We start from the raw sequence: 15,364 nt of genomic DNA, 5'->3' as shown, positions 1-15,364 counted from the left end.
AAGAAAACCCTTGGTTAGTTCTCTTTCTCTTTCTTTCTGCACTTTTGAATTTCAAAGGTTTCTCTTTAATTTTTTTCAGGGGTAATTTAGTCTAAAAAGGGTCATTCTTCAGGTTTTAAAAAGACAGAGGTCATTTTTCCAAATACCAACTTGTTTTGGCACCTTTAACCAAATAACCCAAAATATATCCCCTCTAATACGTGTCATTCCTGCAAAGGACATTTTCTACTACCCTCTAACAACCCCCCGGCTCTTCCTACTACCAAGACACTCCACTACTCTCTCTAAAACGACTAGTAGAAAAACCAGAACCTCACTGCCACATGTCTTACCCTCATAGTCTGCCACCAGAATATCCTCTTTTGCCACCTGTCTTTTACAGCTCACCTTCTAAAAGGTGAAAACCGAACGAAAGGTGACCAGAAAGAATTAAGTCTCCTCTAGAACCAAAATGAGGGGTCTACATAGTCACTACTTGTTCCGATAGAAAGAGCTTAGAAGAAAATATTAATATAAATAATATTTTTAATAAGAATTGAAGTCTTTTCTAATTTTAAATTTAAAAAATCATAGTAAAGAATTATTGAAAAATATTTTAGATAAAAGATTTTATCATAAAGAAATAAATAAAAACTAATAAATACAAAAACTTATAAAAGAATGGTAATATAAAAGTTTTCATTTTTACGACTTTAAAAACTTGATAGGACATGATTCTTAATGGCCTTTATAGAATATAATTATTCTCTCTTATTTTATATTTTTCAATTATATTTTAGTCATCCTAGAGTTGAATTATGTTAAAATAGAGAAAAGAACAAGAGATTTTTTTAATTGCTTAGAAAAAACCTTTTATTAAGAAAAGAAGTTAGACTTAATATTCTATAAAATTGATGAAAACAAAATATTCCACAAAAATTATCTGCATGTGAGACAACTTCAAGTGAAAAAACTTTGATGACAAAAAAGAAAGAGTTTCCCATTTATTAGAGTAATTTAGTTTTTTTAGAAAGAGAGAAACAGATCATTAATAACTTGTGAAAAAAAATTCTTTTTTCTTTAGTGTTGAAATTATGATTTGATTATTGATAATTGGTTGAAAACTTATGTCATACATAACCAAATGGCATTATCCTTTATTTTGTTTTAATTTTAATGAATACAAATTAGTTTTAGAGCTAAAGAAATATTTTTAAAATTAGAAAGTCGGACTCTAATATACCTTTGATATCCTTCTATAATATTGTTTGGATGAATCATAAAGTATCCAAATACCAAATAAAAGCATTATGTAAGGAAGAAAAGAGATAATACGTCACACAAATTTCTGAATAAAATATAAAATACGCATTTAAAGAACATAAGTAATCCTCAAAATAAAACAAGAAACCTATTACATCCCAAGATCAATCATAGAAGGAAGGACACAACGATTTGCATTCAACCATGCTAATATGGCAAGAACAAGAGTTGAAGTCCTGCAATTAACACAAAGTAAAAATCAGTGTTCATTAATTTGAAAAAATCCCTTCAATTAGTTGCATGCAAAGAAACTTTGCATTAGCATTCGTGATTTATAAAATATATCCCAAGGATATGTAAAGGCCTACTTTTCTTTGACAATTGTTAGCCTTCAAAAACAAGTACAAATGAAAGAGAGGGAGAGAGGGAGAGAATTGTACCATTTAGCTTTGAAGACTCCTTTGTAATCTAGCCATATTTATTGCTATAATCACGTAGAACCAATCTTTTCTTTTATTCAAGAATTGGAAATAGGCATATCTCCAGGAGTTGTTGAGTAGCAAAGTTCCACACACTCCCCAAAATCCAACAATGAATCCAAGAGCAACGCTAACATAAAACCACATGTCATTTCCATCTTGCTGAATTTTGTCTTCAATGTTATGAGTGGGAGAATCTTGCTTTATTTTATCTTCAGAACACTTTTTCAGAAGAGGCAATCCACAGAGTGCAAGATTTCCCTTGTAGGAATCAATATTGAAGCTTTGAAGTTGAGTACCTTGTGGAATTTTACCGGACAAGTTGTTGTCAGAGAGATCTAAGACACTTAGATCACTTATTTCAACAAGGCTAGCTGGAATTTCACCAAAGAGTTGATTTTGAGACAAATCAAGAACCTCCAATGATTTCAATTGACCAATTCTTGCAGGGATCAGTCTAGTCAAATTGTTCCTTGATAAGTTTAATGAAACTAATTCTACAAGATCAATTATTTCTTCTGGAATTTCCCCCGATAGTTTGTTGCTTGAAAGGTCAATACTCTTTACAAGCCCAAGGGTACTTTTAAAATCAAATTCTCTTGCTTTCCATTTAACCAATTCCCTATCAACATAAGAGGCATTTATACTCAAGCATCTGTCATCATAGCTACGCGCATCTTCCTGTGCAAATGAATAATTATGAGCAATGACCAAGCTCCCTTTCTTAGTCATGGCAGTGAAACCACCAACACATCTCGGTACAACACCTAATATATTGTTGCTGGAGAGGTCCAATATTTGAATATTTTTCAATTGGCATAGCTCTGGACATATAACTCCACTGAATCTATTAGATCCTAGGTTTAGAACAATCAGATTTGGAAGGCTTCCTCCAATCCATTCTGGTATTTTTCCTGATAACCTATTTTTTGCCAAATCAATGAACCTCAAACTTGTACAATTCTTAAAAGACAAAGGCAATTCTCCGGTTAAATTGTTGTTGCGCAAATGTAGTGTTTGAATTGATCGCAAGGAGCCAAATGAATTTGGAATTTGCCCAGAAAATCTGTTATTTTCCAAATTAAGAACTACCAAATGTTCCCACCGCACCCAACAATTGGGCAGCCCTCCCGACAACGAGTTGTTTGAGAGGTCAAGTAGAAGTAACTGATAACCAACTGTACATAATAAAGAAATGGACCCCGATAACTTGTTATTGGAGAGATCCAACCATCGCACCTCATAAGGAAGTTGTGCTATTGAACCCTCAAAACAGTTTGAGCTCATATCTATGTTAGAAAAAGAACCAAATATTGATGATAAATTCGGTAAGTTCCCATTGATCCGATTGTTGGAAATACTCAAGGTATTGACAGTTGAGGTTACATTACAAAACCAGTCTGGGAGGACATCTGAAATTTCAGAATTGGAGATATCAAGCTCACTCAACCGGTTTTGAGTACGAAGCCAACTAGGAAAACGAGGTCCCAATTTGCAGGAGGCTAATCGTAGAGAATACAGTTGAAATGGAGGAACCCACTCCAAGCTCATGTTGAAAGTGAGAGAGTTGGAAGATAAGTCTAAATACAGCAACTGGGATAGATTAAAGAGATGAGCTTCAGAGATAGTGGCTTGCAATGAATTCGAGGCAATATCCAAGGATTGAAGGTTGGCCAATTGTCCAACACTTTCAGGTAAAGTTCCATTTAGTTGATTAAAATCAAGATCTAACTTTCTCAAGGATGAAAATCCAATGAGAGTAGGAATTGATCCACTGAATTGGTTATCCGATAAAGACAGAGTCTCTAATGTGTCATTTGCACAGGCCACAAAGTCTGGTGCAAGTTGTCCAGAGAGATTGTTTCTATCCAACTCTAATGCTTGTAAGTTACATAAATTACTCAAGGATTTTGGAATCTCACCTTGAAGACGATTCTCTGAGAGAAAGAGTTTTTCAAGAGAAACCATGTTCCCGACTGTATCTGGAATTAAGCCCCGCAATTGATTGCGTGTGAGATCAAGATGTGAAATTAAAACCATCCTCCCAACTGTATTTGGAATTGAGCCCTGCAGTTGATTGCGAGAGAGATCAAGATGTGAAAGTAAAACCATATTCCCAACTGTATCTGGAATTGAGCCCCGCAGTTGATTGTCAGAGAGATCAAGATGTGAAATTAAAACCATTTTCCCAACTGTATCTGGAATTGAGCTCTGCAGTTGATTGTAAGAGAGATCAAGATGTGAAAGTAAAACCATCTTCCCAACTGTATCTGGAATTGAGCCCCACAGTTGATTGTCAGAGAGATCAAGATGTGAAAGTAAAACCATCTTCCCAACTGTATCTGGAATTGAGCCCCACATTTGATTGCGAGAGAGATCAAGATATTCAAGGGAACTCATGTTCCCAAAAGCATATTCCAGAATCGAACCATTTAAATCATTGAAACAGAGATCAAGATGAAGGAGGGTGGTATTAAAGTTGAGCAGCCATGGGTATATTGAAGAAGTGAGATAATTCCTAGAGAGATCAAGATATTCAAGGGAATTCATGTTTCCAAAAGCATATTCCAGAATTGAATCGTTTAAATGACATAAAGAGAGATCAAGATGAAGGAGGGTGGTACTAAAGTTGAGCAGCCATGGGTATATTGAAGAAGTGAGATAATTCCCAGAGAGATCAAGGAAAACAAGAGGGACAGAGGAATTCGCATGGGAAAGAGATGGAATGGTGAGTGGAGGGATGGGAGGGAGACCACAACTTTGTAAATCCAAGTGAATGAGAGAAGGGAGTTTATTAATTGCTTGTGACCAGTGGATGGCTTCACTAAGGTCGACAAAACTCAGGTCAAGGTGTCGTAAAGAAGAAAGACGAGAAAGCCACTCAAGGTTCCCAAAATTCAAATAATTATCGTTGAGATCAAGGGAAAGCAAGTTGGAAAGATTTCCCAGTTGAGTGGGAACAGTATGAGCGAAATATGCATGAGAGAGATTGAGGTACTGCATTCTGCTGAGGGAACCAAGGAATGGAGGTATATGCCTCCCTTCAAAATCATTACAGCTGAGATCCAAATGAGTTAAGTGCTCCAATTCAAGCAGCGAAGGACTTATCTCACCTCTTAGAGACTGGTACACATAAGCATATTCAGAAGGAGGGGCTTGAAGATGAAGCATGATGACGTGACCTGACTGGTTACTACACTGGACTCCTCTCCAGTTGCAACAATTTCTGTTGTCATGTTCATCTCCCCAAGAAGAAAGAAGGCCATAGTCATCGACAAGGCGACGTTTGAAGTGAAGGAGAGCTTGTCTCTCCCTCTCTATGCACCCAGTAACATTCCCCAAGCCAGGTTCGGCACATAGCAGCAAAAGCATAAGAAAGCTAAGAAGGTGTTGAAAGGACCGTCCTGCCATGGTCTGCAGGTAATAGAAGAGAGGCTTTGCAACTGCTATTTTTTTCTTATGAATTCCGAGGAGACCAAGCACTCACATATATATAGTATCTGTTTGACTCTACCACATGAACGCAATACCAAGATTCCTTCCACTTTTATTTATTGAAGAGTGAAATTCATAATTTTTACATAACAATTTTTGTATTAAAAGTTACATAACAATTTTTGAATTAGAAAAGTATACTGTTTTTTCTTTCATATCACTTTTGTTTAAGTTAATTGAGATTCTAGCAAATCTCTAATTTTATTAATTAATAATTAATGACAAATCATGATTCCTTAAGCTCAACTTTAATTAATAATTAATGACAAATGAGGAAGAAAGATGTTCTATGAATTGACAAGTCAATAAAGGTTTGTGAACGGGGACTTTTTAGCTTTGACCAAAAATAATAACAATTCTTTGATGTCTTATTTGGAGAAATGGTCTACAAGTAGCTTTCCGGTGACTTGGCTGACACTAATCCTAATTTTATTTTTTTTCTATCTTTTCTCCTTGTAAAAAGCCTCTCCCAACATCATGGTCCATGTCAGTTTTCAAAATTCAATTAAATAAAAATTATACTTTCCACATTTTATAAAAAGCAAGATATCAGTAAATAAACTTTTTACAACTTGTTTTGAAAAATTGTTTTTTATTTTTTAGTTTGAAAACAAGTTTTAAAAAACATGGCCAAACCGACCCATATTTTTCTTTTGTTTTTAAAAACCAATAAAAACACCTTTTACTTATTTTCTAATAATTATTATTTATTTCACTTTATTTTTAAAAAGTGTTTTTAGAGAACAACAGTTAAAGAGCGTTAAAAAATTTTAAAAACAATTTTTTATTTTTAAAAATAAAAAACTATTTTTAAATCACATGACCAAAAAGACTCTTAAATATTTTCTTACATCTTTAAATATTGCATCTAACTTTCCAACAATATTCCTCTTAACTCAAAAAGTTATAAAAATAAAAATGTTCTGGAATTAAAACATAAAATGCAAAATATTTTGTTCTCAACAGCATTCATCGTTGGCATTGAATTGAAAGGTAAATGCATAAATCAAATAGCATTGTTTTTTGAATTTATGAATATCTGGAAAGCTCTTGATTGTACCATTTCCTCTAACTTCCGAGAAAGAGAAGTGAGAATTTTGAAATTTTATTGAAACTCCATTACAAATTTATGTTTACCATAAAGAAAATAATAATTACACCTACTTTTCTTTTGTTTCTTTTCAAATGAGGCTGAGTGTGCAAATAGAAAAGACGGGTACGATTAGCATCACCCTTGTTATAATAAAAATAAAATGAAATGAAATATACTACCCCCGTAAAAGTGATAAATAATAACATCATTGTGTTTAAAGGATACCCATCTCAATGGCATAGTTCAAAAGGATTATGGCTTCATTTTGAAAAAATAAAAATAAAAATGAGACTTAGAATTAGTTATGAATAAATTTTAGACTTTTCTAATTAAAACGAAAACTTTGATCAAGAATATTTATATTTCATTGACTATAAATAATTAATAAAAGTATGATATTCTTAATCTTTTTTTTATGACCTTTTAACTTGGTAAATGGTTATTAAAATTTAGATGAATAAAATAAATTGAATATAAAAATATTATTGATTAATTTAGGTGTTGTTTGGATACATTTTTTATTTTCTGTTTTAAAAAAATAAAAAATAATAGTAAATTTCACATAAAACTTTTAAAAGTAAACTTTAATAAGGTAAGTTCATTTTTTATATAAAAGTTACTATATTTATCTAAGGAATATAGTAAAGTACATAAGTACCGATTGGAGTCCACATCGGGCCATTGAATATGTGTGATAAAATTTACACCATTGGATAAAAGTACAAACAAATGAGAGGCTCCTTTTTTTTTTCACATACCATACCTAGTCTTTGTATTATTAAGTTTAATCATCATAAATTAAAAAATTATCACTCAAGTATAATCATCATAACCCACAAGTTATAGTTATCTAACTTCAATTCAAATTAGAAGTATATCGGGAATTTAAAAAATATTAGAATTTTATATTTATTTAGGATTATTATATTATTTGGGACTCTTAGTGTAATTATGAAATAGAGTCATATGCAATGATTTGTCTATTATAAATATAAGTCTGTTATTATGTTGATGCAAAGAGAGTAAAATGAAATAAAATATTTCTAGTAAATTACTATTAATACCAAATCATGTGATTCCAACACACAAGGCCTTAACTTACTACCTTAAATCCCATGATGATGAATCATTCTTTTTTTTTTTTTTTTCTTTTGGTGGGGGGGCTTGGATTTATGAAACTATTTTAGCAACGTTGTAGACATTTAAGAATTTTTTTTCTCTTAGTCTAATATATAAAAAAGAAATTTGAAGAAATAGAAGATTTTAAATATAAAATATAAAATATAAAATTTGATAAGAATACCAATTATAGGGCATTCCAACCATTATGTTATAAAATAACATATCACTTCAATAAAATCTGGTTGGATCCTTGTTATTTATCTTAATATAAGATTTTACTATTTCTTTAGGTTCCGAAAAACATAATTATTTAAAACTCTACTAAGATCACCAAAAGAAAAATGACAATAAACAAATAAACAAATAAACAAATAAACAAATAGACTTATGAAAACCCCTAAAATATATCTTTAAAGTGGCTATATTTTAGTGGACCTCAATGCATCTTTAAAGTGGCTATTATTCTTGTGGACTTGAATACTATCTTTCAAATAATTACACCCTAAAATTGGGACAACATGTGTTCAACAATATGTTTTGTTAGTGCTCAACAAGCAAAGAAGATGGGAAAAAATTAAAATTATATTTTGAAGTATGTGCAAAATTAAGATATTTTAGATATCACTCAAATCATGGAAACTATTATAAAAATAATAATAAAGTTAAAAAAGTCTAAATTCTCTAGTTGGATGTATGATAGAAAGAGAAATAAATATAATAAAAATTATATAAATATTTAAACATCTTCAAATCTTTATTAGTTGTATAAAAAGAAAAGTAGAAACATAAATTTGAAAGTTTTTTTTAAAAAAATTGTTTAACTCATTTTTTTTCTTTGTTTTTCTTTCTTTTCCTTTCCTTATTTTTCCTTCTTTTTTTTTCCTTTGTACTTTCCTTTCTATTTTTCATGATTTCATAGAGCTTTAATTTTTCTACATCTATCATGCTTTGAAAACAAGCTTTATTTAAAGCCATTAATTGTGACATTCTTAAAAATAAGGGATAAGAAAATAAGATCAGAATATCTCTCTTTTCCTTTTTTCCACAAATATGTTGTTATATGTATTCAAAATATTTCATTTCTTTAAACTTTTGTCATATGTTATAAATTTTTTACTTAAATTTTGTAGAGAATTTTTATGAAAGAATAAATTCAAGACTTAATAGTCTTTCTAAAAAGAGTCTCAAATTTTCGAAATACTTGACTTTCAAGTCACAATAAATAGACTTGCCACCAAACTACAAGTTAAAGATGGAATAAGATAACCTGTAAGATATTAAAGATGGAAACTAACAACATAAGAGATAAGAATGAAGAGTCACTACCCTTGCTAAAGGACATAGAAAAATTTATGAACTAAGACTATCATGTGTGAAAGAGAAAAAAGCAATGGTCTAAGGTCCATGTTTGTTAGTTGTTTTTTTCTCCTCCACCCATGCATCTATTGACTTGACCCGAAAAAACTCAAAAAAGAAAAAGGTAATGTATCCTTGGCAAAAGACATAGAAATATCAATGTACACCTTTACCTTGTGTGAAAGAGAAGAAAATGAATAATTGACCAAGGTCTATGTTTTCAATATCAATTGACTTGACTTAACAATATCTCTACCTACTAAAGAACATGGAAAAATTTATGAGTAAACACCACTACCATGTGTGAAAGAGGAAAAAGAATAAGATATTTGTCTAAAGTCCATGTTTCCAATAAGCATGTTACTCTTTCTCTTCCCACACACTTTAATTCATAAATAATTAATTGAAACATCTCATGAACTTAATGGCACATAAAGCACAAAATATGTCAAAGAGAAGACCACTACACGTAAAGGACTTACATATTACTTCATTTTAACTTTGCTTATTAATCTTTCCCTAATTTTACATTTATTTTATCTTGTAGGATGGTATGCATTCTACTATAATGAAAAGAAAATTTATGAAAATTAAAAAAATATAAATATTGTTCTTAATTTAATAACTATTTATCACCTACAAACACGAGAGACACTCATTTTTCCTTTATTTTGGCATGGTGCTTGGTGTTAATTTGCATTATCAAGTCTAATTATCATATCTTACAAGATTACCACCACTAATAATGTTAGGGAATGTATTATCAAGCATAAAGTTTTCATCAAATTTTCATTACTTAAGTCGTCAAGTCTAAAATACAAGGTGATAATTATCTAATTTATATAAGTTGCAAAAGTGTTAACATCTAGGACTTTTTTTACATGCAAAAATGTTTGCAAATGCTTCTTGAAAAAGATTTTTTTTACAAAATTCAATGTTTGATTTTACCTTTATACAAAAAAGAAAATTTGTATGATTCCATTAAAAAATTAATAATGTTTAAAGGACACAATCGTATAATAATAACCATTAAACATTTAATTAATTTATATACATCTTCACCTTTTCTTATGCTCATGTCGTTGGTATTTACTTCTTATTTACCCTCTTGATTTATATTATATGATTGTGTATACATGCAAATGCAATTTTTATTCAATATTAAATTAGAGGTTTTTAAAATTTATAGTATTATGTTGTAAAATAAAATTATTTATAAAATAAGAGATAGACATTAAAAGGTTTTTTTTTTCTTTTTAATATAAAAAACCAATGCAATATTTAGAAAATAAAATAAAAATAAATAAATAAAAGAATCTTGGACATAGATACACTTTATATGAAACTACATTAATTCTTAAGAGTCAATTTTGTATCCTCACAAGAAGATATATTTTGAAAATAAAATTTTAGTACTATAGTCGTATTTGCTTTTAAGGTCACTTTTTTTTTTTTTGCAAAATCATTAGATTTTAAATGATTTAGAGTCCAAGTCAATCAACTAGGGACGTGTCCCCCAAGCAAAGAATAAGAAAGAGAGAGAATGATATCTTTTCTTTTTTTTTTAAACAATCATATAACTATATTAGTCTTTACCTTTTTATAAGTCTTCCTAATTCTTTAATTCATAAGTAATAAATTAAAACATCTCATGATCTTAAGGGCATAAAGCACCATTGCATCTTAGCATTTGAAGTCAAGCTAGTGGACAATTCAACTTTACTTTTCTAAAAAAGAAAGACTTGCTTTTTGTTCAACTTTTACAAAGCTTTTTATTCATAAAGTTTTTAATTTCTTTTGCCTAACCACCGACAATTTTTTTAAATTCTCCCTTATCATGAAATGCTAAGTCTTATTATAACCAATATAAAGTGGTAACTTTATCTAATTAATTTAAGTTACAAGATTGTGTATTTATAAATTCTTTTAACAAGAGTATTGAGTTCTTGGAGTTTTTTTCATGCAAGACATTTTGCAAATACTTTTTGAAAAAGATTTATATAAAATAATTTTTTTTACCTAATATATAAGACCATTGTAAAGAAATGCTAGATTTTAAGTGTAAAGTATATGAATAAAGTAAAAGTCCTAATAACAAACAACCTAAATATACATATATGATTATGATGATACTATATTTATCCAGGTATCTCAAATTGAATTGGCTAAAAAATTAAAAGAAAATTTTACAAGGTGACAGAAAATTGAAAATAAAAAGTAAAATTTGAACTCCGTTTTTTCTTAAACATTCTCCAACTTATTATCTTTCTTAGTAAAAGATAAAAATTTAATAAGTTAATAAATAAAAGAATTCCATATTTTACTTTTAAACCCCTTTAATTCACCTTATATGATTGTGTTCCATGTAAATGAAAATTTTCTTCGATACTATATCAAAAGCTCTTTAAATTTATGAAAGACTATCCTAAAGCAAAATTATTCATACAATAGTTAAGAGATTGACTCTTTGAGGTGAAATACCACTTGCCTATCCATAATTTTCAATATCCATAATTTTGTTAAACCATAAAATCAATAACCATCACTAGACTATAGAAGCATTTTTGTATCATTTTGTGAAACTATACATAAAAATGAAAATTGCCTTGCAAAAGAAAATCAAATCAAATTGCAAGAAAGAGGATGTATTCTCTTGTTGGCATTAGTAAAATGTCATCTAAGAAAAGACAAAGTAATGCAATCAATGAATTAAAATTTTAGAGTCTATAAAATGAAATCTTAGGATGCCAAATAAGGTATCCAAACTCCACCCATAAATATTGGTCTCTTCAGGGACATACAAAAAGATACCTAAAAAAACTCCAAAATCTAGGACAACTTAAAATGTTCTTCAATGAGTTTGATGAAGGATATGACACATGTTAAACTTGAATTGAGCAATATGACAAAGTCAAACATAATCTTGTAAGTGCTAATTTTTGACTTGTGAGGCCAAAATCATCACAACTTCAAAGGTTGTTTAACAACTTTGAGGAAGAATCAAGCATGACTACTTCTAGCCCTTAATCACTCCATTTTAAGGGCATATGCTTCACTTCTTGGATCTACATCAAAACAACCAAATCAAATATTCAAGTTATTATTTTCTCAAAAATAAAGCAAGATTGTATCCACATATTATTTTATGAAACCGATATGCTAGTTTTTTTTTTTTTTTTTTTGCTAATTTTGATTTTCATTTCATTTGTAGGAAATGAAGTTTGTGGACTTTGTGATTGAGTGATAAGAAAATATTTGAAAATAAAAAGTATTGGGAACTACTCAGCTAAAATACTATGTTAGGAAAGTTAAAATTTCAAAATACTCTACTAACTTATAAACCGTAACTTTTTATTTTTTATTTTTTCCAAATTTTGAAACATAGTAAGTTCTTTTCCTCCTATGAAATAAAATTTTCCATAAGACTAAGGAGGGACAAATGCTATTTTGGATTTTCTTTTTTGAAACTAAAAGCTCCTCTTTAATCTCTAATGGAGGCCTTTTTCTCTTAAATTAAAAGTTGTCATGTTTAATGAAATTATTATAATTCCAAATATTACCCCATTAAAATATGAATTTTATAAATTTGACAATCAATTCCTTGTTAAATGTATATCAACTACAAGAGGTAGTAAGCTGATTTAATGTGATTTTATTTTGAAAGGATATTCCTTATTAAATTGATGTAAAATATAATTATAACTTGTTGGCTAGCGAAATCGCATTTGACTTAACTTGATTCAATGACCCACCAACCTATCAAATTGACATGTATATTTATTGACATTAGTAAATCTTTACTCGAATGTAAATATAATTTTTATTTTATTTGCTAGTAAAAAAATGGAGGAATAAGGATAGAATTTCCAAAACCATTATTGACTTTTATAACACAAATATGGGGAGCAATAATTTCCAGGTGGGGATAGATGCCCATGTCCAAGATGTTGCAACACCCAATCTCAAGCCCCAATATTTTGAACCATCCTTGGACTTCGGCTTATGAGTTTTGATGTGGAATGGACTAATATAACGTCCCATCTTCAACCTCAAGTAATGTTAATGGTTGCATCGAACCAAGCAAAGCTTGCCCTGGCTTGGGCTCAGTTGGCTATAACAAGGCCCAACAAGTCATATATCCCATTAGAAATTTAATTTTTAGCTCAAGTTTAATCCTAAGCCCAACTTGGCTTACGCTTTGAGCCCACCTTGGGTTTGGAATTGTAATTAATTATTTTGAGAAAAGCTCATATTTATATTGAGTGAAATTTGGCTAAAAATTTGGTCATATTTTCTTAAACTAATTTTTTAAAATTATTTTTTGTTTTATAACTTAAAAATAATTTTTAAAAATAAGTTTAAAAAATATGACAAAACGGGCTCACGTTTTCCTTTTAGTTTTAAAATTCGATGAAAACAACGTACTCCTACTTGTTCTTTAAAAATTATTTTGTATTTTACTTTGTTTTTAAAAATTGTTTTCAATAAACATAGGTTAAATAGTATTAGAAATTTTAAAAAATATTTTTTTTGAAAAAATAAAAAACTATTTTTAAATCACATAACCAAATAAGCTTTGAGATTATTCTACAAGTAGTAGCACTCGAAATTTGTAATAAATGGTAGTAAGTTAATTTAAAATTACAATTGTCATGTATATATATCTTGACTTGATTGTTTTATGGCCCTATAGCATAAATCATTTTTTATTTTATAAAAGAAAAATCACATCTAAGTTTTCTTTGAATTATAAAAAATAGAAGGGAAAGTAAAGAGAAAACAATGCATACCCAATAAATTGGAAAAGGAGAACAAAAAGAAAATGAAAATTTGATTTAAACTCAATCATTTGTTTTTATCACTTGTTTTTCTTAGACTTTAAAAATTACGGTGTTAACACTAAAACAAAACATTCTTTTGACATTTGTGTAATGACAAATGCTATATCTATCAAAATTTCGCATTATTATTATGGGAGACGCTTTAAATAATTTTCATTTTATTTTATTTTTCTTTATATTTTTATGAAAAAATAAAGAAGAGAACTAAGAATATGCACCGATAACTATTTGTATATTGAATATTTCAATTTGTGGAATTATGTCACTCAAATGACAATAAATAAACATTTCATTATATAAAAATTCAATGTGACTCTTATAACTTGTTAATGTAAAAATTAATAGTTTTTTAAAACAAACATCATAAGACATGATCAAATGAGCTTGTAGTTTAACAATTTTTTTTTAAAATAGTTGTAGAAAAAAAATTTAGAACAATTTTATTTTTAAAAATTCTTACTTAATTTTTTAGAACAAAATTTTTATTTAAAAACTCAAATATGAAAAATAAAATAAAATTCTCTATTGATCTTTATGAAAGTAATATGTTCATTTCTATATAATATAAAAGTTTTAAAAGCATCATCTATAATTTACTTCTTTTATAATACTTTATAAATAAAAATTGAAAAAAAAATTTAATTTATTTTAAAAAACATATTTAGTTAGCAAAATTGTTATTTAAAAACTCAAATATGAAAAATAAAATAAAATTCTCTATTGATCTTTATGAAAGTAATATGTTCATTTATATATAATATAAAAGTTTTAAAAGCATTATCTATAATTTACTTCTTTTATAATACTTTATAAATAAAAATTGAAAAAAAAAATTAATTTATTTTAAAAACCATATTTAGTTAGCAAAATTTTTATTTAAAAACTCAAATATGAAAAATAAAATAAAATTCTCTATTGATCTTTATGAAAGTAATATGTTCATTTATATATAATATAAAAGTTTTAAAACCATTATCTATAATTTACTTCTTTTATAATACTTTATAAATAAAAATTGAAAAAAAAAATTATTTAAAAAAACATATTTAGTTAGCAAAAAATTATTAATTTGTTAATGTACAAATTAATAATTTTTAAAAACAAGCATCAGAAACAACCAAATAAACCCGTAGTTTAATAATTTTTTTTTAAAACAGTTGTAGGAAAAACAATTTAGAACAATATAAAACAATTTAACAATGTTAGCTTGTTAATGTACAAATTAAAACAATTTAGAACAATTTAACATTAACAATGTTAGCTTGTTAATGTACAAATGAATAGTTTTAGAAAACAAGCATCATAAAACACGGCCAAATAAATCACAATTTTTTTGAAAATAGTTTCAGGAAAAAAAATTAAAACAATTTTATTTTTAAAAACATAATTTAAAAATCATATTTAGTTAGCAAAATTGTCAAACATGTTTTTAATGTTATAAAACTTTTTTCTATTTTAGAAAACCAAAAACTATTTTCAACAATAGTTTCTAAATCGGTACTAAGATTTCTTTCATGTTTTTCTTTTTCTTTTCTTGATGTTTTTTATTGTTAGATGGAACATTAATCTTATTAAGTGTACCAAATATTTAGGTTAAAAAAAAAACATTTCCATCATTTCAAAAGAGTTCAAAAAAAAAAAAAAAGAAATTGGTGATGGATGGGCCTCATAGAAAATAGAGAAGTAAAAGGATAAATAATGTAAGACGCTCTCCCAACTGACCTATCCCCGCTGAC

At 28.3% G+C, this 15,364-nt stretch overlaps 2 protein-coding genes across 2 annotated transcripts; both read right to left on the bottom strand.

Annotated features, from left to right (window-relative positions):
* Nucleotides 1-1,311: 1,311 nt before the first annotated feature.
* On the bottom strand, nucleotides 1,312-3,470 carry LOC117933134 (receptor-like protein EIX2). The gene is made up of 2 exons (XM_034854528.1): nucleotides 1,683-3,470; nucleotides 1,312-1,478 (listed from the first exon to the last, which is right to left on the bottom strand). The coding sequence occupies exon 1, from the start codon at nucleotides 3,270-3,272 to the stop codon at nucleotides 1,686-1,688; it is 1,587 nt and encodes a 528-aa protein (XP_034710419.1). The 5' UTR covers nucleotides 3,273-3,470; the 3' UTR covers nucleotides 1,312-1,478; nucleotides 1,683-1,685.
* On the bottom strand, nucleotides 3,302-5,159 carry LOC117933258 (receptor-like protein EIX1). Its single transcript, XM_034854643.1, has 3 exons — nucleotides 4,390-5,159; nucleotides 3,454-4,239; nucleotides 3,302-3,314 (listed from the first exon to the last, which is right to left on the bottom strand). Exons 1-3 carry the CDS (start codon nucleotides 5,130-5,132, stop codon nucleotides 3,302-3,304), a joined length of 1,542 nt encoding a protein of 513 aa, XP_034710534.1. The 5' UTR covers nucleotides 5,133-5,159.
* Between the last annotated feature and the right edge of the window lie 10,205 nt (nucleotides 5,160-15,364).

This window comes from Vitis riparia, chromosome 16 (assembly GCF_004353265.1).
Source record: "Vitis riparia cultivar Riparia Gloire de Montpellier isolate 1030 chromosome 16, EGFV_Vit.rip_1.0, whole genome shotgun sequence".
Lineage (NCBI taxonomy): Eukaryota > Viridiplantae > Streptophyta > Magnoliopsida > Vitales > Vitaceae > Vitis > Vitis riparia.
This window is presented reverse-complemented; position numbering and strand designations above follow the sequence as displayed.

Bases quoted from the DNA above. Each gene is read 5' to 3' on its own strand.
- LOC117933134 (XM_034854528.1), bottom strand. From the start codon at position 3,272: ATGAGCTTGGAGTGGGTTCCTCCATTTCAACTGTATTCTCTACGATTA.
- LOC117933258 (XM_034854643.1), bottom strand. From the start codon at position 5,132: ATGGCAGGACGGTCCTTTCAACACCTTCTTAGCTTTCTTATGCTTTTG. The intron at 4,240-4,389 runs GAATTATCTCAC...TGATCTCTCTAG, and splicing joins GTTTTCCTTGATCTCTCTGG to GAATTATCTCACTTCTTCAA.